Raw genomic sequence first — 24,939 nt, 5'->3', positions numbered from 1 at the left:
AAAAAAAAACGTTGTGAAAATAAGACTCACAAGATGAGAACAGTAGTCCGAAGAATCCAAATAATACGAATAATCAATTCTCATCTCGAAAATTCAGAACTGAAAACTTTCTTTATTTCTACACAAAGAACAAAATCGCGACGTTATGCCATCGATTTTTTCCAAACGCGCTGTATATTAAACGGAGATTGCCAACTTCCGATGATCTAAAGAGAGACGAGAACATTCAAAACAAACAGTGAAAAAAATCGATATTTTCTTGATATTCTGAATAATCGAATCAATAGATGAAAAAGAAATTATTTAGAAAAACAATTTTAATTTAGCAAACATTAATTTGTGTTTTTAATATCAAACGAGATTAATAAGAAATAATATGGCTTCGGTGGGTCTGCTTTATGGCATAATAGTGTGGCTACCTGGCGTTACTCAGGATTTAACGTTGAACTGTTTTTGTTTTGTTGTGTTTTTTTTTCGATCTTTTTTTTCTGTTTGTTTGTTTTACTGAAGCTTTGTTTTAAGGAATTACTGCTAAACAAATATTTAATCTTCGCTACAACAATCCATCGGATTCCATACTAAGGCACAATATCTCTAATAGATGAGGTTGACTTGCATGAAGCAAAAGCGCAAAGTAATCAAACTTTTCTTTGTACTCTTATTCATCCCAAACAAAGAGTTGAGCGTAAGTGGCTACTATTTGGAACCATGTCTCCAAAGATCTGCATAACGAGCGTGTCTCTAACAATGTATGTGTACAAGTCAGCTCTGCGAATTTTTTCCGTGCTTGCGAGTTTTTATCAATCGCGTCTATTTCTACTTCTAATGATACTAAACACGCGTCGGAAATATGCTGTATTTATCAAATAAATGACAAATTCTTTCTGTTTAAAAAACGAACTTTATTCAGCAATCAACGTGTGGTGACAGCGGAGAAAGGGGTGAAGTGGTGACAGACCGATTCTTAACGTGTGACCTCTGTAACTGTCTCCCCAACTGACCCAAAATCGTACGTGCGAGTGTATACTTGTTTTTATCAATCGATTTTATCAATCGCCTCTATTTTTTTACCGTACTTTAATTGCACCAAATGCGCGTCCTAAATATTATGTGTTTATCAAATAAATGGCAAATTATTTTGTCTATAAAAACAAACTATATTCAATAACTAACTTGTGTTTTTATTACGATTGCATCTATTGTTCCTTATCGGCTACGTCACAGGTCAGAATCTAGGCCAGGTTTCTCTGCTTGCTCTCTTTCGAAAACCTTGCAGTTTAGTCCGGTATATTGCTGGTCCTATTAGTTAACGTTTTAGCGAGATGTCTGTTCACATTACATTTAACTTCTGCAGGTTAGTACAGTCAGGAAACGAGGAAAGAAATTCCAAAGTCTATGTTGTATAATAAGGGGACAGGCTGAAGAAATCGGAGAGGCAAGCCAAGAACGTGATATGAGGGTCACGTTTCAACCATGACAACATGGAATGTCGCACGAGCGTCACCTGAGCTAGTGACACACATTTTGGAACGCGGTTATGTTTCAAGGCCAAACAAACTAAAGGAAATTGGCCTACAATCGAAAATAATAACATCAACAAATATTTCATAACCAGATCGGAATGCAATTGACATTCGCAGCTGGCTAGAGAAACGTGACCGATATCAATATAAACAAAGATGTTTTGGTTTTCAGAGAGAGTAGCGGCCGACGCGGAGAGAACGAGCCTGTCATCTGTCAACAGCCCCCCCCCCCGCCACGCCACCTATCTCTAACAACACTGTCTCTCCTCGCTAGTGGAGTCAATGACAACCGACAAAAGTGTAAAGAAAGATTGTTGAAAATAAACTCGAATTATTTTGTAAACAGTCGAGTCTTTTAGTTGTCATTCAAAATATACACTCGTCGGTAAACTTGTCCGGCGACCATTTTGTCCACGCAGTTATATAGACTGAGTGCACACAACGCAACATCTAGTGGTCTGAGAAAAGTAAATATTTAAGTAGAAGTCTTTTCAGCATCTACAGGAACTATTCGATCTGTTCATAAGTTTGCGTTGATTTGATTCTGTTGAACACTTACTCATCTTTTTCATTCATTTTTTAATATTTAATTGGATTTTATCCAGATTATTTTTTCAGATCTATCTATCTATCTATCTATTAATATATCACTTCTCTTTTTTTTCAATTGAGCTATCTCTCAATCCATCTATATTCGTATTTCTCAATCTACCTATCTATGTGACGTGACCATCCTATGGAGCGGTTGAGCTCCGGGAGGCTGATACTCCCGAAGTACTGGAGAAAACCGGTCAGATATGATTCTTTTATTCTTTTAATTATTATCAGTGTGCCCGGGTGACAGCGAAAACCCCTGCTGAGAGAAAAGATAAGGATTTGTGACTTTCATTTTTTTTATGAAAGTCGACAAACAATGTCATTTTGTAAGTTTGTACTCCAAACAAGTAATGACTCAGGATTCTTGAGAGATTATGTTTATGATTCAAGTGCAGCGCTTCGGCCTAGAGATCACGGGGGTAATCCCATCGAGTAATGAGAACGTTTCAGATCCACAGGTGCACTCGTGGGGGACTTTCCTCTGGGGTGACGTTGTTGGGTCTGATTGGTCCTGGGAACAACCTTTGTTTCACCCCTCCCTTGAATATATTAATGGGGAGCAAAAACGACAGTTGAGCTTGAGAGTTTGAGACAGAGCAATATATTTCTCCATCCATTCATCTATCTATCTATCTATCTATCTATCAATCTATCTACAGTTACGTCGAGGGGTGTACAGGTGCAATGGGTTTATCAAAGCATATTCACTGAAAGTACTTAGAAAAAAGGCACAGGGATGTAACATTACGGCGATGTGATACAAGTTGGAGATTGACCGATAATGCGGAACCTATTTTATTTGAGACATTTTTTGAACCCTGTACAAGAAGAAGAGACTAGTAATAGATGTCCCAGTATAGATGTGCCAACAATACTTCATTCATGGGCGAATGGTGGCTTCGTACAGGTGCAGAATATTCTGAGATATGCGCTAACCGTCATATCAGACAATTGCAATTCATTTGGACACTCCCCTTTTTAGGGGATCTGTTTTCCCCAATATCTTGGCGGGGGAAACAAACAAATACGCAGAAACTGGCTTGCAGCACCAAAGTTAAGTCGCGTGATATTTGACCTTATCAAATTCGCGCACCTGTCATTTAACTTTTTAATCGTTATATTAAAACAATTTTCACTTCCTCTCTCATCGTGGCCGAGTGGGTAAGATGTTAGGGTTTTTTTCCCTTTCCTTTTCTACTTTCGTGTCAAGGCTTCGGGTTCGAGCCTACCTCCCTACCAAGATGTTTTTACTTTTACACCTCCAAAATACCCGGGCAACGCCGAGCACACCCGCTAGTATAATATATAAAAGCCAAAATGTATGCATGTGTTTGCATGTGTGTGTTTGTATGTCTGGCAAAAACTTTTGTCAGACGCGACGGTTCCTGACGAGATCGGCATCGTTTTGAAGTTCCGTCTTTCGGGCGACAAATATCGAAAAATTAGCCAAAAATTTTAATTTTTTCACTCTCAACTCGGCCGATTTTTACAAGGAGGGTCGCTTTTTCGTCGATATTTTCGCAAGTCATCGCTTCCTTTCAATTGACTACCCTTAATTTCAACGCTCGAAACTTCCAGTTGCACGATGGATGCATCAGCTAAGACATTAGGTGTGTTTTTTTTTTCACCTTCTTTTCCTCCTTCGCCTTACGGGTTTGAGTCTGCCTGCCTTCTATCACTTTTTTTAATACCTCTACCCACCCAAACTGCATACTGTTGTTTTGATTCCCCCGCTACTACCACTTTTTAACACCTCTCTTCCCACTCCCTCGGGGTTCCTTCCTACACCACCTGGACACACCCGCGCAACGTCGGATACCCATGCTAGTACAATATAAACGCCAGCGTTCCTCAAGGTAACATCCTCGGATAAGCCCTCTTCTTGATCATCATCAATAATCTCCCAAATCATATTCTAAGATTATTCGCTGACATTTATGCAGATGAAACTACCATTTATGGTAACACTTCGAAGAGCATTGATGATCAAGATCTCTCTTATTATCTCCATTACAAGCACCGTGCAATTGGCAAAGAGTAATTTTTCACTTTCCTTCTTTATGTATCTGGTCTGTTTCTTTTTTTTTTTTTTTTTTTTTTTCGTTTTTTTTTCTGTTTTTTTTTTTTTGTTTTTTGTTTTTTGTTTTTTTGCAGACATCGATGATCATGACTCTCCCGTCCCCTCTGCATTCGGTTTGATATTATTCGCAGTCGAGTACCTATAGTAGGTTGCAGTTGCTCGCTATAGGGGCAGAGCTCATACGTAGCGGGTATCACTAGTATCATTTGCCTAATACAATAAAGATTGGACCAATTCCGGAAGAAACATCCAGATTACTAAATAGTTCAGTCATCACCTTCTTGTCGTAACTTCACGTACGATGATCGGGGAAGAGGGATAAGTTAGTACTCGACCTTGCCCAAGGGTCTTCCACTAGATAGTGGAGGGAATACCCGCCTTACTTTTCCTGTTGATTGAAGTGCTCCCACCCTATACAACGCCTAGAATTCTTAAATGGTCATCCATCTAGTACTGGTCAAACTCATTGTTACAATATTTTATTTTACTAATAATGGGGTAGAGATTTATTTGCTGCCAACCTCAGCAAAATGTGGCACAAGGCCGGAAAGTGGGGATCCAGCAGGCTCTTCTAAAGGAAGGGCACTCCTGCAATTGTAAAAATTGCCTGAGAAACCCTGTCGGCATTTCCCGGTCGGGACGCCTCCGGCAGTAAACAATGAACTTACTCCACAGGAAAGCCCGGTGGCAAGACCTGGGAGGGTGGGCCTCCTAGATATTACCCAGGCGGTGTACCTCAGTCCGACAGGTGCTGGGAGGTTCCTGGCCCCTTACCTGTCGGACTGAGTGTAAATTAACGAATTCTTGACGAGTACTTCTACCCTGTCTCCCTGCAGTCGAAGCCGCTAGGAGACACATCCCATCATCCAAGATGAATGATGGGGTATATATTTTAAAAATTGCCTGAGTAACCCCGTCGGCATTCCCCGGTCGGGGCGCCTCAGGCAGCAAGCAATAAACTTGCCCCACCGGAAAGCCCAGTGGCATGGCCTGGGAGGGTGGAACTCCTAGGTATTACCCAGGCGGTGTACCTCAGTCCAACAGGTGCTGACCCGGTTCCCGGACCCTCACCTGTTGGGCTGAGTGTCAAGTGACGAATCCTTGACTTGTACTACCCTGTCTCCCTGCAGCCAAAGCCTCTAGGAGACATCCCATCAGCATGGAAGACTAATGGGGTATTTATTTAAATGCTGTCCACATCATCATTATTTGGCACAAGGCCTGGAAAGTGGGATACCCGCAGGCTCCCCTAAAGGAGGGGCACTCCTGCAATTTTAAAAATTGCCTGAGTACCTCAGTCCAACAGGTGCTGGGCCGGTTCCCGGCCCCTACCTGTTGGGCTGAGTGTCAAGTGACGAATCCTTGACTTGTACTACCCTGGCTCCCTGCAGCCGAAGCCACTAGGAGACACATCCCATCATCCCGGAGGAATAATGGGGTAGATATTTATTTGCTGCCCACATCAGCAAAATGTGGCACAAGGCCGGAAAGTGGGAACCCCGCAGGCTCCCCTAAAGAAGGGGCACTCCTGCAATTTTAAAAATTGCCTGAGTAACCCCGTCGGCATTCCCCGGTCGGGGCGCCTCAGGCAACAAGCAATAAACTTGCCCCACCGGAAAGCCCGGTGGCAAGGCCTGGGAGGGTGGACCTCCTAGGTATTACCCAGGCGGTGTACCTCAGTCCAACAGGTGCTGGGCCGGTTCCCGGCCCCTCACCTGTTGGGCTGAGTGTCAAGTGACGAATCCTTGACTTGTACTACCCTGGCTCCCTGCAGCCGAAGCCACTAGGAGACACATCCCATCATCCCGGAGGAATAATGGGGTATGATCTCGCGCAGTCAGGAGATTCTATTTATAAACGATGCTGCTAGGAACTGACGAATCGAATTAATTCACGTCCTGCTACCAACCAATCAGAAACCAGAATTGCTCCATAAATATTAAACCTTTCTGTAGCATGTTTTTTCGCATGTTTTGTCGTGTCAACACGGGAAGAATTTTTTGCTCTCTGGATTCCAACTCGAGAACTGTCTACTGCAAACCAGTCACCTCTCGGGTCTTGTATAGAACAAGGAACCATCGAAAACTGTTCCGAAACTAAATATGACTTACACTTCTAGACTCATCGTTGCTTAACCTTGGTGACATGGCGATAGCCGGTGTTTCAACTTAATAGTTTTGATACATCTAAAACCAAGCTTTTCTTTTTCACCACTAATGCTCGGATCCTCACTTTTCCCCAATTTAATGTAATGGTTCTTTTCTTTAAAGAATATCAATGCTTTGATATGCTTCTTTTAATGCACCTCACTCCAAGCTTGAAACAAAAAATTACATCAAATTTTTGCTAAGGTCACTGGAAAAATGGTTGAGAAATTCTACCGCCCTAGAAAGTATCGCATACCTCGCGCAACCCTCTCCCTGTATGTGAGTGAAATATGTCCTAAGATGGAGTACTGTTTGAACATTTTGTGAGAGCACTTTTATCCATCCTGGCTAGGTACAAAACCTACTTTTAAATCTATTCTATAGTTATTTTTATTATAGCTACTCAATTCCGCTCCAATCTATCCACCCGCTCCAATCTATCCTCCCGCTCCAATCTATTCCCCCGCTCCAATCTATCCCCCCCATAAAACATCACAACAGATCCTCGTCTAGCCACTGTAAAAAAATTCTATTTATCCTACGTGTGTCTAAAACGAAACAGAACTTCCATGACCAAAGATTTTTTCCAAGAACTAACCGTCTGTGGAACACAATACCACGGGTTTGCTTCCCAACTGACTACAATCAGCACTAGCAACAATCGTTACTAATCATTACGATGTGGTTTCACCAGACAAACTCTTATCCTCGAGTGGCCATTGCACCTTGATAAACGGTGACTGGTTAGTATACAAAAAAAAACTATTCGCTGCGTGTCTCTTTAATGGCCTCATATCGTGAACACATCAACTCGATATTTTAATAGAAATTTTCTGTTTCTACTAAATTTAACTTAACAAGGATATATTCGTTTTTACTAGACATCGAGCGAATATTGTATAAGGGACATCCATTAATGCATACTCATGTTATGTATGAGTTAATTTTGTACGGAAAACAAAGCCTCAACAGAGACTGTGATGCAAGACTGCTTGCATGGTGTAATGTAATTCTTTAAGGATTCAAAGTCGTGTGTCTGAACAGCGATGCCCTTTTGTTCTCCATGGGGCCCTTAATATGTGAACTTCATAAGTACACCTCCGGGAGCGACGGTGAAATTGAAAGCAAGCAAGATAAATATACAAGTTAGAAGAAAACAAAGATATGACAGAACGCGGATGCGCGTAAAGAAGAAGCAGTAACAGTAATAGCCTATGCAACCTATGCAAATGACCGAGCTGTGTGTGAGGTGATGTTCAGCGAGGGAGAAGGAAAGAAAAAGATTATAAGAAAAACGTGACCCAAGAAGGACAGAAATAGACGTGTTACACACGTAGCCAAGAGCGACAGGTAGAGACGTATCCTAAACATGACCGGAATAAGACAGAGTTTTGTTAAACACATTGGAGCATGAGAAGAGTTTCGAACAAAAGAGAAGTCCTTATTCTGGAAGTATATGTAAATAAATGTCCGTTGTTTCAACTGAAAGAAAAAGTGAGTCAAATTTTTTCCTTGTTTTTGTTTCCTTGCGACTGTCTGCATACAACGTGTGGGTACCGAGTGTTTACATGTGACGACATCGTTACAAATGAGCATATTTTCATTTTTATATTCATTAAAAAAAAGAAAACGAACCATGCAAAAAAAATAAAACAATTTAAAAAGAAACGGTTGAAAATATAAGCTTACTAGGTTCACTCTCAATGTCCGAAAATCTCTTCCTGGTGCGGGTCGGTCTTTGCCGATTGGCCAAAGAACTCTTCCGTCTCAGCAGCAACTTTTGGCGAGCGTTTTCATTGTTTAACGTTTGGGTTGCCTGCAACAAGAAAATTATTTGAATCAAATCTAACAATGAGAAATATAGGTTCTTCTCCAGATTAACATCAATATATAAATAGAAACTTACACAACAACGTTATCATTTACTTATCTGTTAGGGTTATATATATATATATATATATATATATATATATATATATATATATATATATATATATATATATATAAGAAACTTACACAACAATGTCATTCTTTAAGATTTTAAACAATAAAATCAACTTCATGTAAATTTAACACAATAAGGGTGTGGTTTTGTCAAATTTTCCTTTTGGTTGAATTATGAGTTATGTCTCTTGTATATTCATCTTCATGGCTGCAAGCAGTTTATTCGATTTTATTCTTGGAACCAAAAACACGGGACTAAATTACGTAATTTTGGTGTATTGTTATTTATAACCTAACAAGCAAGGACATCATTTTTTGTGCTATTTTTTTTATTTTTAACAAGCAGTATTAAATATAGGTTTTACTCTAAAGAAAAAGGTTGAATTATTGGTCAAGTGAACCTCTGCCTGATAAACGCACGCCCATTGGCCGGGGTAAATGGTTGTTTGAATAACAAAAAATCTGATTGGCGTACTAGCAAAAATCAACACCGCGGAATATATAATAACACGCAGTAACACTCATTCTATGCAATAGTTTGATGAATCCCACGAGGATGAGACGCGAAAAAATCTGTGTAGCTTAATTGCCATATATGTTTTTAAACATACTACTTAGATCTACTCATGCACTTGTTGTATAGTGGAGGGTTCACAGAGCGGAGACGCATAACGGGGACGACATTTATAATAGGAGGCTGATATGTGAAGAGACACGTGAAGGAATGTCATCGACGGTTCTTTAAACATAGAGGAGAGATATATTATTGAAGAGGGGGTATAGTTAACACTTTGAAAGGGGTTTCATATAAAGTTCATTATACAAGACAAGACGATGAAAACAAAAACACATTACCTTGCGGTTGATGACAAACGAAGACAAAGGTTTACATAACAATACGAAGACATTTTTTCCAGCTGCTGATGAGAATGATGAGAATCCGATGCCATGTTAGATTTCTACACTTTGTCTTCTTCCCGCTTCCCTTCTTAAAGGAGCTCAGACTAGCTCTCTCTTCTCTCTCAACTTCCAACTGATCTCTGACTGGTCTGCATCTCCTCTCTGAACCCTAACTGTTTTCGAACCTTAATTTAACTGTATATATTGATCTATATTTCTTAGTATATTTCGTAGTCAACATGTGCATGGGAGCTGCCACCTTCAATATACAACACATTTAGTACTTTTGAAGTAAATAATTAGATACATAAAATTTCATTAAGATAAGTGAAATAACACACTCCAATACATATAATATAAATAAAAATAATTATATATATGTGTGTGTGTGTGTGTGTGTGTAATATAATTATTCTCCAAGTTCCAAATACCAAGTTTTCTCAGTTGGTCATGTATTACTTTTTAAAAAAGTATCCATTACAATATTGTTTCGTATTGATAATGTGTCCCCAATAAGTATCGCCTTCCATAGTTGTTGTCTCATCACGTTTAGCCAACTAATTCTCTGACCTGCTTGGGTAGGATTGAAACCGCTATGTCAGACAATGGTAACCTGGAACTGTAGAGACTCAAAGCCTCTATCCACTGCGCAAATCTGCGTTGAGTTTCTACGGTATATCACCCGAAAAAAAAGCGAAAGGATGAGTCGGCCAAAACGTAGTGAGACAACGAATATGGAAGGGAATAATTACTGGGGATAAGTTACAAGACTCAACATTCCTATCCCGCCGCGATTAATCACCTGAAGAAGGCCAAAGGGTAAGTTGCCCGAAACGTTGTGAAACAGCAGCAAAAGCTTTGAAAATGAGGATAACAGTCCGCAGAAAGGATGAACGTACAAACTTTCTTAAATTATATTAAATTTCAGATGAAATTATTTATTGACGTAAGACATTTTCAAAGGGACAAAACAAATGAGCAATACGCTATAATATAGAATATTAAATCGATAAAAAAAAAAAAGAATTTTGATTTCATGAAAAATGCATCACATTTCTGCTTTCCCAGATCTGCTTTCCAAATCAATATTCAACGTGATACTCATTGCCATCGTTGGAATCTGAACCTGTTTTTTCCAACACGTTTCGAAATTCATCACTTCCTCTGGAAACCATATCTCGAATGACTGTCGTTGTTATCGCATAAAAGCAGAAAAGAAAACGCTCTACCTGTTGGTGTGTTCTCTCAGCCAAACCTGATATGGTTTCCTTTGTCTTATCGTATGTTTGCCAGGTAGTTGAATCATACACGATGGGTTGATCAGTGAAAGTCACTCGATCGTCGATTATGTTAATACGAGTTGAATACTGATCTAAGATTTCCCTGTATAATGTTTACACAATACGATCTATGGATTTGGGTACACTGATTCGTGTATAGGTAACAACGAGGATTAATTTTTTATACAACAAAACGAAGAAAGTACCTTATGCTTGTAAGACGTTGCGTGGAATGTGTTGGTTGGCGTAGAAAATGGATTTTTTTTCGAGTTGCTATGGCGAACGTGCTAAAAACAAGTGAAGCATGCATGGTATCCCGTGATTGGAGAATGAATGAGACATAAAAATGACTAAGTTCAGCATTTGATTCCCCCCCTATTTAGCCTAAAAAGTCCCCAGAGGGGGATGTCGCATCCTGGTGAAAATGAACAAACTATGCATTTTAGATCTTAACATATGTAAATTTGAGTTCTGCACCATGCAAAAAAAAAAAGAAAGACATGACTGTCCATCATTTGCCTCCCCAAAAATCCCCAACGCCTTAACATATTCAAAGTTGAGTTCAGCACCATGCAAAACTTCTAAATAGACATACACAGAAAATTTTGGACAAATATGTTAAAATGGTCCCCAAAATGGAGTGTTTTTATTAGTCCTAAAACAGACCCAAAAGTTATCGCGAAGTATAGACAAACAAAATTATATAGAAATCAGTTAGTTACAACTTTTCAGAAAGTTTTATAAAAATCCAAGGCATCAATTTTTTTAATAAGCACAAAAGTGTCAATTTTACCCATTTTAACCCGAAAGTCACCTCGGGGGGAGGGGGGCAACCGGAGTTTTCCCGGAAAATCCGTTCTGTTACTTTTTTACTTATAACATGTTTAATGTTTGTGCAAAATGTCCAAAAATTCCAAGGCGTAGTTATTGACAAAAGTGCTGACAGACGAACGGACGAACAGACAAAGGTGAGTTTACAGAATTTGTATGTTATGAACAAGAAGTCGGAATATAAAGATAATAAATATTTGTCAGTCTTTTCCGTTTCGTCTGTAAAACGGAATCGACGTATGTTTGAAGATTTCTTTCCACACAACTCCGCCTAAGTTTACTTGTTTTCCCACAAGGGAAAGACAGGCAAAATATTGGCCTTTAATGTAGAGAAAACCCAACATCAACTAAACGGGCGCCCATCATTGTACTGCAGTTATATAGTCAAACAATGGAAAGACATATCCGCAAAAATTTTCGGATCAAACAAAAATCATTTAAAAATCAAACATAATAATGTATCTTAACATCGCTATTTGCGCTTTCCAAACAATACAAATCGCTTATATTTGATTTGCCTCTGTTGTTGTCTCAAACACCTTCAACTCATCAAAAGTAACAGTAGCTAGTCATCTAACTAATGGCAAACGTTTCGTATTTTGTCACGACGCAGACACGAATTTCTTTATGAAAATCGCTCCAGACAAGGTATGAACCACTTGGTGCAAGGAGCTAAAAAAATGATATTCGAGGTCAAAACGATAAGTGTTAGACGGAATACAGTCTGACTTGGAAAACAGAAGCTCTTCCCTCTTCATCACAAACATCGCTCATGGAATGTGAGGACTAAAGGACAAAAAAGGGAAGCTATAGTTGCGCTGCATATTTATATGAGCCCTCCTGCAAAACCGTTGAAAAAGTCGAGTGTAACATTTCGATAAACTAACAAAATGTTAAAAGAGGGAATGTACAGTCTTTTCACACAAGCATGTACTTGTGCGCACGTGTGTTATTGTTAATGAGCGATGAAAAAAAAAACAAATCAATTCATGAAAGTCTTTTTACATACATGCGCCGTCACCGATCTTCCTTTTTGATTGTCGCTTGTCCATGTGTGTAGCCGTTGACCTGTACTTTTGCACCGTCTAGTGGCTGCTGATCAATTGTTTAACTCAATTGAATAAAATTTATGCATGGAAACACAATGGAGGCGTGTTGTTGGTGTTTTCCAAGATTTTATTAGGGAGAGAAAATTAGTTCACCAGTGGAGAGGCACACAATTATTTCCCCTATAAAAGAGAGACTACACGTAATTCTTTCTTACTTAATTCATAACACGTGATGCAATTTCTATCTAATAATTCGGCACGTGCTTTTAGCGTGTGTTGTCCAAGGTTTGGGTTAACCCTTGATCCCCTCGCCTCATTCCTGCTAGATGCACTTGGTCTATTCCCGTTTGCTGCCGGATTGTTTCGATATATACTTAATATAACACTCCCGAAATTCGTACCAGTCGACAAAATATCTATTTACTGGCGAAAGACAGCAATATATAATACATACTGTAACCATTAAAACAAAGTCCACAAACCGTCTTTATGTTTGGAACGTTATTCGCCTTGCTGTGTCCAAGGCAGAGTCAAACAAGTGTATAATTTTCAGCAAAATTTTTCACTTTAATTTATGATTTCAGATTTACTAAATAAACAAGATATAACAAAATCTCACTTTTTTGTTTAAGTGCGGGGTGAGGGGCACTCGGTATGGGGCAACGCGTCACCGAAGGTTGGATACAACTTGACCGATCTCACCTCATTGTTGCTAGGTGCACTAAGTCTATTTCCGTTTACCGCCAGGTTGTTCTGACATGTACTAAATGTAACCCTCACCAAAGTTTATACTAGTTAACATAATATCGATTTACTAGTGTTAATTAATTCAAGCGGTGTCTTGTGCGGCACAGACATTGACGGTTATGACTCTCCATCTCTCTCTCTCTCTCTCTCTCTCTCTCTCTCTCTCTCTTCCTCAAGGCAGTCATGAAGTTATTGTTTCCCATCATTCAGAATCACATTCACGCTGTTTCTCGAAAATGTTTGATGTATTGCCATAGCTTTCTTGTACAGACAGTAGGCTGCAGTTTCTTTCTGTCCGAGCATACTGGGTGGTTGTCCTGACCATTGTACCCAACGGAATCTTCTGCCTAGCACAACGAGATACAAAACAATGAACAGAATTTTTCCTCCCGTATTACATCAGCCATCTGATTTCAATTACCTTATGATGATGCAGCCTTGATTTCTGAAGTCACGTCGTGGTTGGAGGACCAACGTGGGGTGTTCTACAAAAACGGTCTCCAGAGCTGCATCAAACGATGAGAGAAATGCATAACTCTGGGTGATTCATATTTAGAGAAAGACTAATAACTGTGTCAAGTTTCGTCGCTCTACTCCTATGGGAAGTGGTCCAGGGGCACTACTTATTGCACGCCCCTCGTAACATATATTTTGGACTAAGTTACAGCATAGAGGCATGACAATAAAAATATAGGAGTGTAAAATATTCGCTGACCATCATTCAATCCCGAGCAACATCCGGTCTCCCTGCTAGTAGGCAATAAAAGGGAATTTTCCATTAGACACTATTGTCAGAGTAATATGTACAAACATTCTCATCATGCAAAGGAGTAGGTAAATCAAACGGAAAAGGAATCATGTTGTCTTTTCTTGGGGCGCTAATTTTATCGTTCCACCCTGTAGAAATCTCTACCCGCTGTAAAAGAATATTGTTATTCATTATGTCGCATTGTTTACTGCAATTGTTCTGCATTTCTCAAAAGTACTGATTGATCAACTCCGTTTCGCTCGCTTGTGGATGAATGCTATTATGTAATGAACAGTGAAAGAAACCTTCAATTTCTTCAAAAGCACGAAATGCAATCAAAGAGTAGCGAAAATGAAACGATATTCACCAAGACAGAAATGATCCATGAATAGATGGTTGATTTTATTTCAAATGTGGTATCAAATGTGATAAGAAATTATTCGAGGGAAGAGTAACCATTATTTACGACTAGTAGGGCTACCCGGCGTTTCCCTGAGACAAAATCCAACATATTTCTATTTAAACTTCTCTCCCTCGACCCCTTACTGTTATTCTCTCTTCTCCTCCTCCCCCCTCTCGTGTTCACCTCTTTCTCTTGCATCCAGTTCATTCCTCCTTAGTTAGACATGCAGCCGTACACACTGTCCTCGAGTGTCTAACGTCTCTCTGTACAGGGGTTTGTCAGAACAACCTGGCATGAGGATACTTTTTCCATAGAAGTAAACCTTGACCAAATATTCAGAATCACATAGTATTCGCTGCCCAAATAAGATCTCCTCGCTATGGCTAACCATATTACCTTTTATAAGGAATGGTGCACCTTCTCCAAGTGTAGTTACCTCAAGTAACAGCACGAAACTGGATACTCCACCAGACTAGATAAATTCTTGTCCTGGAAATCACTAAGACCAAGAGACCAAAATAAAAGATATAATACAATATATGAAAATGGTTAATTGCGGAGAGGAAAATTATGTTCTCAACTTCTTTATTAACTCAGTGTTTGAGAAATAAAGAACTTAAATGGAACATTCGAATATCTATGTATCTCATATAGAGTTCAAGTGTTAGCCCCAGGATGTGGGCCCCTTGATTTCTGAGAACTTCGACTGAAGTAAAATAAAACAAAAAATAGACAACTCTGCTTTATATAATGGATTCCTCATGGAATTATTTGGCATTTTCTTTCTAAATTATAACATAATAACACGGAAAACCTGCCCCTCGCTACGAAAGCTGACCTAGTTGACTTCTAGAGAATAAACATTTTTTCCTAAAATTCTAGATATTATTCAGCCAGAGCAACACTGATCGAGAATAGAAAAACTTTATGGGTCTTTGTTTTGTAGTTTATTTTTAATTTTAGTTTGACATAAAAAAAAGGCTTCCTTTAGTCTTGACAGACTATGGATACCCACTGTAAGGGTGCCTGCGCGTTAAATTTTTATGGCAAGAGTTGCGCAATATCCAACCACACTTCTCCTGAGTTGACATTGTTAAATATTAGTGGCAAGCGGAAGTTCAGGACGACTGGAAACAAATGCTGAGATAAGCGGAAAGCACATGCAGCGCCTAGAATTCCCAAATGGTCACCCATCTGGTACAAGCTAGGCTCAACATTGCTTAACTTCGGTGATCTGACGAGAACCGGTGTGTCAACGCGATTATGCTGTACTAGTTGACTCCTAGAGAATGGGTCCTGGATGTGACCTTAAACTATATCCAGTGGTGAGGCCCCAGCTTGCGGGCTTTGGGGAGTGTGGAGCGACCCTTTAATTGCCATTGCTCCCAGGTCCACTCTGACCCGGAGTGGTAGTACCTGTTAGGGTCCCAACTATGGGTTAAATAGAAACAGACTTGAAAACAACAAATATATTCTATTAAAACATTTTTTCTCCAAAATCTTTGGATTCGGCATTAAATAACCTGAAAAGGGTTGATATGCCGTAAAACAAAAACAACCAACCAACCAACCTAGAGAATGAAGATTTTTTTCCTAAAATTCTAGTCATTGTGTCACCTTCCATCTCTCCACGTCTTCTCTGTTTTTCTCTCTTCTCATTTCGTTTTCATCTCTTTCTTTTCCATGAAGTCCATTCTTCTTTAGCTGGACATACTGTCAGAAATAACACAAATTTGAGACAAAAGGGCTATAATAATATCGTTGGGTCACCATTCACAATGAACGTCAACAGAATGCCCAGAAACAATATATTATATATAAAAGATTCCGCTGTGGAATTTCCACAGGTCTCGCTAGTTTCTATTAAAACTTCTATCTAGCTCTCCCTATCTGTCTCTCTATCTTTTTCTTCTGAACTAACATTTCCTCCGCTCAGTCTATTCTTCTCTAGCTAGACATACAGACACATATACACATACACAATTCTTCCTTATATATATATATATATATATATATATATATATATATATATATATATATATATATATATATAGAGAGAGAGAGAGAGAGAGAGAGAGAGAGATAGATAGATAGATAGATAGATAGATGCCTCGTTTCTTTGTGAAGGTGTTTACAATCGGCTTTTTTTTTTTCAGGAAATCTATTACGACTGGATTTTATCCCAAGAAATTGACCGGAGTCATAAGTAGTTTAAAGGTCGCCCCCAACTTAGCGCTTCCTCTCAGAAATGATTTAATAACAGAAGTTACGACGCTGTTAGCGTCTATTTATTGTCATGTGGATTGGAAGATTCTAGAACTTCCAAAATGGAACACCTCGATTTTGGAGCCTTCCAAATCAGTACATAATAATACTGGAAAACAATCCCTACCCCGACCAAACTTGGCCCAGTTTACCCTAAGAGAATTAACAATTTTCCCCAAAAATTAGATATTATCTATCCAGGCCAACACTGATCAAAGATATTGTGGGTGGGTGTTTTGTACTTTTGGGCTATTAGTTTAACATACACAAGAACACACAGACAAGATACACACCAACAGCGTGCCAAATATTTTCTGGGTGAATTCACTCAGGACTATATAGATAAGGAAGGCTCTATAAACTGGCTAAAAAGATGATCGCTCCAATGTGATTAGAAGAGAATATTAATAGCTTCTCAAGATCAAGGTTTGATGACTAATGCTTTTAAGAAAATATATGGTCTCAACAATGACAACAAGTCTAGGTTTTGCCACACAAAAATAGAAAGAATGAGCTATCTGGCATCTACCTTGAAGGTCCTGCTGGAGGACGGCTTCTATATGATGCGACGCAATGCAGTGTGCAAATATCTCTATTTGACGATCTGTAAAAAGTTGAATGTCGAATGCAGCAACAAGTCCTCGGAATTATATAACAGTTGGAAATAAGTCATACACGATCCACTATGTCTATACAGATGTGTTTAGAAAACGGGGCTATTAAACCTGACATAGTGATATGCAACAATAAGGTGGGAGAAGTAGCCTTAGTAGAAGTTAATGTCATTTTGGTGATCGTCTCGTCAGTAGTAGATGTGATCTTAAATCGTCTTTCATACTCAGTGAACCATACGGCCCTTAAATCTGATACACTACAATTTTTATACAGTGTTGGTTTTAGCTGCGATGGGTACTAAGCCTCTGATTAATAAAACGATCACTAAAGTGTCCCCAGTATCCATCTTAACTCTTTTTATTTCAAGACTAGTTCGGAGATAGTTTTAATAGATAATCCCAAAGCTAACAAAACTTGAGCTTAGATCCGATTAGTATTGAACCTATTCAGAATTACACCTCCGATTAATGAGACGATCACCAAAGTGTCCCCAATATCCATGTTAACTCTCTTGATTTCAGAACTAGTCCGGAGATAGTTTTAATAGATAATCGCAAAGATTGTTTGTTAAACTTTAGGTTAGTTCCGATTAGTGTTGAACCTACTCAAAATCACATCTCCGATTGACAAGACGATCACCAAAATGTCGCCAAAATGATGCTCTCGATTTCAGAACTACTCATTTTATTAGCGATAGTTTGAAAAAGGGAAAATAATTGCAACTTTTTGTCAACCTAACACTTATCAGTGGATAGTTTTATAACTTAAACTGGTATTTTTTTAGTTCCTTACATCAAGTGGCTTCATGCCGTGTCTGGAGTGATTTCCATAAAAAACGATTTAATAAAAGATTTGAGGTTAGGTCCGATGAATATTAAGCCTTTTTCAGGATCACACCTCCGATTGATGAGACGATCACCAAAGTGTCCCCATATCGATTAACAGTAATAAAAGAAAAGTTATCGGATATTAATTACTATAACATTTGACAGGTTAGACAGGCGTTTAATAGTACTAAATATGGCTGAAATGTAGAAGGGATTGTGTATTTTATTAACTAGTCTATGGGTGAAATTCAGGGGGTACCCTGTGTTTTGAACATAACAGGGTAAGGATTAACCCAAACACGACAGACAGCGTCTTCTATAGAGATGTTTGGGCGCATCTATATTCAGATGTATTCATTCAATGTGTGTTTGGCGACGGAAATACTATTCAAATCACAAACATGACAGACCGACGGCCCGACCGATCGAAAAGACTAAAAAATCCTATTATAAATAATCCCAAGGAGTTTACTTACCTCAATGGCTGTTAAGTCCACATCCCACATTTCGTCATTCTCCAAATTCTGGAAGAGAAAAGAAAAACAGAAACGTTACTCAAGACGTTCAATATCAATGGATATTAAAAGCTATTAACGGTAGGTATTTATTTCCTTTCTTCCACTAGATGTGACACACGGTCGAAAAGCGGGAAGAGTCCAAGCAGCACTTTTAAAGGAGGAGCAATCTAGCCTTCTAAAAAATCCATGGGTAGATCCGTCGGCATTTCCCGGTACGGGCGCCTCAAATAGTAAGCAGTAACCATTCTCCGCCGGAAAGATGGAAGGCAACCACCTAGGAGAATGAACCCGTACTTGTGCGGAATTTGAACAAGACGTAACTAACCGTCCGCTGGCCTTTGCTCAGAACATGACGTTATGTGCTCAGGTTTGACAGATTTTGTAGCTTCGCGGGGGATGCCCTTTTCACTTCCCTGCAATCTTTTTCCCACAGAAGAGACGTTGTGAGTCTATCTCTGCTTTATCGTTATTTTCATGGCAAGTGCTCATCTGAAATCCAATATATGCCCCCCCTCGCCAAACTTTCACGAAAAACACTCGTCTAGCGAAAACCACTATCAATAATTTTCCACACTCTTTATTTGTGCCTAAACCTAAACGTAGATTCCTTGAACCAAGCTTTTTTCTCAGAACTGCACGCCTGTGGACCTCTCTTCCGGTTGCCTGCTTTCCAGCTGACTACAATCTGATTGTGTTCAAGTCCAACGTAAGCAAATTCTTGATGAACCGTCCCCCTAAGTAATCCAATTTACAAAATTCCCACTACTTATGTTTACTACGTTATAATCACATTGACTAATGTATACCCATCAAGCCTTATTCTCGAGTGGCTTTCGGGCCTTGATAAGTGGTGCTACCTGTGTAAAAAAAAATAGCCAATCAATGCGTTGCAAAGGAGCAGACAATCTTTGGGGAAAATTTTGGAAGGAAAAATAATCAAGAAATTAAGTAAACATCACGCTTTCAAACGGCCGTTCCTAACAGCTTTATACATGAGTTACAAAAATAAAGAAAAAAAAAATGCAAAAATAAAAAATATAGTAATACAGAAAAACATAAAAAGTGTTTTTAATAAAGTCTTGTTAAAAAATATAAAAGCACAAAATATTCGTGCAATTTTGTTTGACAAAAGTAATAGTTACAGAAATACGACTTGCTTGTTTTTTTGTTTTTTTTCACTTCATTTTTTTTTTTTATTTGTTACAAGAATAAATGGAAATTTATTTTCATTATATTTTAGTGATTTTACTATATTTTAATATTTTCCTTGAGTAGCATTGTTACGATTTGATAATCACCGACGCTCGGAGAAAGCTGGCGGTTGACGTCATGTTCCGAGCAAAGCCCAGTAGCCAGTTAGTTACGTCCGGTTCAAATTCTGCACAAGTACCGGGTGGACCTTCTAGGACTATCCAGAATCAATCATCAGCCTGACAACTGCAGAATCATTCCCTACTCAACAGTGGCCTAGACTCTTATACTTAGTGCCGAAGACGTATACTTAATTAATATGAATATAATCTACCCAGGCTGTACCATATAAATCATGATTGTCTGTTCTTTTTTACTTCCGGTTTATACGTTACAGACGAGACGACGGTTACAAGCAAGATATGATCCCTTCTGATTAATAATTATCTTCCTCTCAGATAACGTGGAAGCCTTTTTTCCCCCATGTTAAAAATGTTTTTGTTTTGTTTTTTGTCTGCTTGATTCTGTCTCAAATCCAAATGAACAGCAAAAACCGGAAGTCAAAATGAGCAGACAATCTTGACTATTGCCGGCAATCATTTATAAGCTTTGAATTATATTTATTGTAAATACTTACAATATGCTCTAGGTAGTGAGTCTCCACGATAAACAGAAACGAATCGGTTGCCACAAGATGTAACTGTTACTTTTTACGTGACCTTGACCTTTAACCTTTGATCTTGATATTTCAAACTCCAATCACTGCTAAGTTAGATCATGTCCGATATTCTGACCAAGTTTCGCACCGATTGATCATCGGTGTGGATGCTAGGCAGTACATAAACAAGTAAAGTGACAGCTTTCGTTGAATACATAACCTCCTTGGCGGAGGTAAGTAGTTGAGTGTACCCGGCGTTGCCTGGAGTGTTATTTTCACTTTAATAATTAATGCAATGTTTGAAGATGTCGTTCAAGTGACAGTTATCTTATGCCATTAACACGGTGTCTGTTACCTTGTGTGTGTGTCTACATGCATTTTAGATGACGTCACAAATATAATGACGTTACAAAAGATAATTTTACAAATCGATGACGTCAGCAACTAAAACACGAATAATGATCCGTCATAACGCTTTAAACTAAAAACAAAACAGGCAGGGGGGTGGTCAAACGACGACTCACCATAGAAAAGTTTGTTTCTTAGAGTATGCGGGTCTGGTATGATCGAATATCACATGTAAAATTGTCGCCGACAAGTAGTTCTTATGGTATTAAGGCCTTCCTTATCCAATGCAATCCTTTATTGTTTTCACTGGTCGCCATTCTTAACATGGGGAGGGAGGGAGTTTTGTATTGCTTGGAGCATGCGTCAAGTGTCTTATATAATTGGGTCCTTAAACCACATTAAGCAAACACACGCACACACACACACACACACATCTGAAAAAAAAATGTGATGTTGTAACGACATCGTTTGCCTTTCGGTTACCAAAAGGAAAATGCTTAAACTAGTTTCTGGACATGTAACTCGACGCAGACACTTACCAATCAGATTCATTTCTATGAATTCATTAAACCTGCTGTTTTAGTCCACCTCGAATGAATTCAAAATTAACGACAGCCATGTTAAAAATGGCGACAGAGTCAACATCTACTTTGACCCAGCTTCCCTCACCCTTCGGGCGCTGGAAAAGCTTCTTAACTCAACTCACTCACACGTACAGTCATAGGCATACACCTCGTCGTCCAAAATCAAAACACTTCTTTCTTTATATCTATGTCGAGCGTTAGGGAGGAGGTGGTTTCCCAGCTCAGCTCACGCACACAGTCATAAGCACACGAATTCACACTAACCCACACACATACACACAATTAATTAACTGTTTCACACTGCCGTCTGCTCAACAAGAACAAATGTATGAACTTATTTATTTTAATACTCTGAAAATTTTTCAAATTTAAATTAAAAACAAAATGAACATTGACCCTGATTAATAATTTCTAACGAAATAGAATATATATATTAATACGATAGCGTGTGTGTTATTTTCTGTGTCACGCTTACATCAGGTTCGTTTAATTGTTATGTACTTCCATTTCTTGTCATAATAATTTTATCAAGAATTCTTGATAAAAGATGCTATTTCGGAGGTAACTATTTTTAGAGGATTTCGGAGAAATCGCGTGTTCTTCTGTTCTATTTTATCCGATTGGTTCTATTCTATGCTGGGAAGCTGCTTCTTTTGGTAGCATCTGTCTGGCAAGAATTTTTGGGTTCGATTATAGCTGATGGCACTTAAGTCATCTATTTTTTATAAATAATTTTATCAAGAATTTTTCATAAGTTTTGGTTTCGGTTTCGATTATGGCTGAAGGAACTCAAGTTTTATATATATATGTGTGTGTGTGTGTGTGTGTGTGTGTGTGTGTGTGTGTGTGTGTGTGTGTGTGTGTGTGTGTGTTTATTTCGGTTTCGATTTAAGCTAATGCACCCAAATCATATGGATATATTTTTTTATTTTTTAAATCGCAACTTTATAATATATAAAAATCGATAAAACATTAACTCTATTATAATATATACGAAATCTGCAAGAATTAAAATATCATATTTAAACGTACTCTACGACCGGGCTTTGCCGGGCGTTCGTGCTAGCTTAGATAAATACTTTTGCAGTTTTAACCAAAAAGCTACAATAATATCAGAGCGTCTCCATTTACACTGAACATCTACAGAATGCCAACATCAATATATTGCATCTAAATGAGTCCACTGTGGAATTTCCACAGGTTCCGCTAGTTTGTATTATTTAGTGAAGTTTTTATTACGATTTTTAGACCCGTGAAACATTTATGGTCCTTAATTTATCGATTCAGACTTCTTCAATGTCTTGGCGAATGAATTCTCTTTGTTCTGTAAGGATTGCAACATATAGAAATAAATTTAAAACTAACCCCCCTTTCACAAATTCCAACTGGAATATTAGAAAAGGTCCTCCGAATTTTAAATAGGTGAAAGTGCGCTAGTTGACCACTGGAAGTCTTAACTTTTAGAAGTTGCTATTAAGAGTTACCCGAGTTTGTTTCATATGTATTCGGGTCTGTTATGAACAAATATCACATTTAAAAATTTAAACACACACACACACACCAACGCACACACATACAACACACATACCACACACACACACCAACACACACACACACCAACACACACACACACCAACACACACACACCACACACACACACACACACAACACACACACACACACACAAACACACACACACACACACACATTGTTACCATCATCATAAACATTGGATGGTGAATGTGTTATTAAAACGTAAGACTTCCGGTGGTCAACCAGAGCACTTTTGCCTTCTATTTTCCTATGTAAACTTCTATGTTAAATGCATATAAATTATCGACACTTCTACACTATTAGAACGAAATTTCGGAAATTGCAATACTGAATTTCAGATAAAAAAAAAAAAAATGGTATCTACGTATTCCTCGTATTTTAAAAATGATTATATCCAAAAATTACGAAAAACGATGAGGTAGAAAATTATTTATTAAAGAAAATAAAAAAATAGAATTTAATGAAAATGATCGCAAAACACAGGAGAGTTTAAAAGGGAGGTGATTTCCGTTTTGATTTAAAACAAGATGGCGGAAAATTTTCACCTGTTAACACGATTAAAGTTGTGTTTAATAATTCAATAATATGCATAATTTGGAAGCTACCATTATAATTTATTATAATTGACAAAAAAAAAATCAGTTGCAACCATTGTTTTTTTATCTGAAAACTCCATTTGTCGACTACAAAATTTCGTCCCAATTCTGTAGAAGCGGCAAATTATCTCTTTTGTGAATGTATGCTTTGTACTCGTTTTGTGTGCGTGTATGTGTGTGTGTATGTGTGTGTGTATTACATAACATTTATCTCGCACTCAAACATTTGAGCATTACCAAAACCTTTTCTTTAAAAAATGTCTCCCTAAAAAAAACTAGCCCCTCCCTTAAAAATTGTCCTCCAAATTGGAATACTAAAACGGCTCTCCGAACTGTAAATAGTTTATTGTTAGAATGTAAATAAATTTTATTGCGATATAAAATCTTGAAAATATTTTTTAATGGTTGAGTGATTTGTGCGAAAAATGTGATAATTCGACGTCACAGTCTAGTGACTCTGACTTATTTTATCATTTGCTCCTTGCAACTCTACCAGCTTTTTTTTTTAATCACGTTAACTCATGACAAGGCATATAGCCACTTAGACGTAAGGGGTTACTATTTGGGATCATGCCTAGGAAAGATTAACAAGATATTGGTTTACATTGCATTTAAACTTCTGCATATCAGTACAGTCAGGGAAGCAGGTAACAGGAAGGGAATTCCAAAGTCTAGCTGTTCAAGGGAAGAAACTATTAAAATAGACAGCTTTCCGGCATTTAGGGACATCAACAGTGCAGGAGTGAGATTTTGTTGCTAAGTGGGTTCGTCGAAGGGACACAATTGCAACGTGTTAAAATTTAAAGTTAAAATACTTGTAAAGCAGGAACAGAGATTCAACATTACGACGATGGGACAGGGGTTGGAGCTTAGTTGACAAAGTGTGACCTATTAGATTGGAAACTCTTTTGAGGGCCCCATGCAAGAAAGAGAGACTAGTGGTAGATGAACCAGCCCAGATGTGACAACAATGCTCCATTCATGGGTTAATGGTGGCCTTGTAGACGAACAGGATACTCTCAGGTGTGAGAAGTTTCCTAGCTCATAAAGGGGACCCATCTTCTTTGCAGCAGCCTTCGCAATGTACTCGCTGTATTAGTTTCAGTTCATATTGCCCGTGAATTTTAGGCCGAGGTGTTATTTGTCATGGATATCGATGATTTTTTTTTTTTTTTTTAATTACATTTTCACCCCAAACAAGGCAAATTGCCACTTTGGTGTAGGGGGCTACTCTCAGGGGCAACAACTACTGGGGTACTATGTAGGGATTTGGGCAGCAAGGTGTCGGTTCACGTTACACTTGAACTTCTGCATGTCAGTACTGTTGGGGAAGCAGGGACCTGGAATGGAATTCCAGAGTCTTGCGGTTCTGGGGAAGAAACTATTGGAGTAAAAAGATCTTTTACATTTAGGGACCTCTACAGTGTGAGGGTGGGATCTAGTAGCCTGTCGGGTTTGTCGAGGGTGCTCGCGTCGTGGGGGCACAAGTGATTGCAGTTCGTCAGAGCACTCACCACTAAAATACTTGTAGAAA

The 24,939-nt window shown here is 38.5% G+C and overlaps 1 protein-coding gene and 1 pseudogene across 1 annotated transcript in view; both read right to left on the bottom strand.

Annotated features, from left to right (window-relative positions):
• The window catches only part of LOC145255822 (uncharacterized), a 382,839-nt gene that overhangs the window by 156,770 nt on the left and 201,130 nt on the right, over nucleotides 1-24,939 (bottom strand). The window contains exons 3-4 of the mRNA XM_080114540.1: nucleotides 18,433-18,480; nucleotides 8,037-8,163 (exon numbers count right to left, since the gene is read on the bottom strand). Coding sequence (XP_079970666.1) covers nucleotides 8,037-8,163; nucleotides 18,433-18,480 — 175 coding nt within the window. The remainder of the gene's footprint in view (nucleotides 1-8,036; nucleotides 8,164-18,432; nucleotides 18,481-24,939) is intronic.
• LOC145255891 (5S ribosomal RNA) lies at nucleotides 15,407-15,523 on the bottom strand (annotated as a pseudogene).

The sequence above is a fragment of the Euprymna scolopes genome, chromosome 31 (genome assembly GCF_053919585.1).
Source record: "Euprymna scolopes isolate OS-2025 chromosome 31, ASM5391958v1, whole genome shotgun sequence".
Taxonomy (NCBI): domain Eukaryota; kingdom Metazoa; phylum Mollusca; class Cephalopoda; order Sepiida; family Sepiolidae; genus Euprymna; species Euprymna scolopes.
The sequence above is the reverse complement of the archived record's forward strand: the minus strand, read 5'-3'. Positions and strand labels throughout refer to the sequence as shown.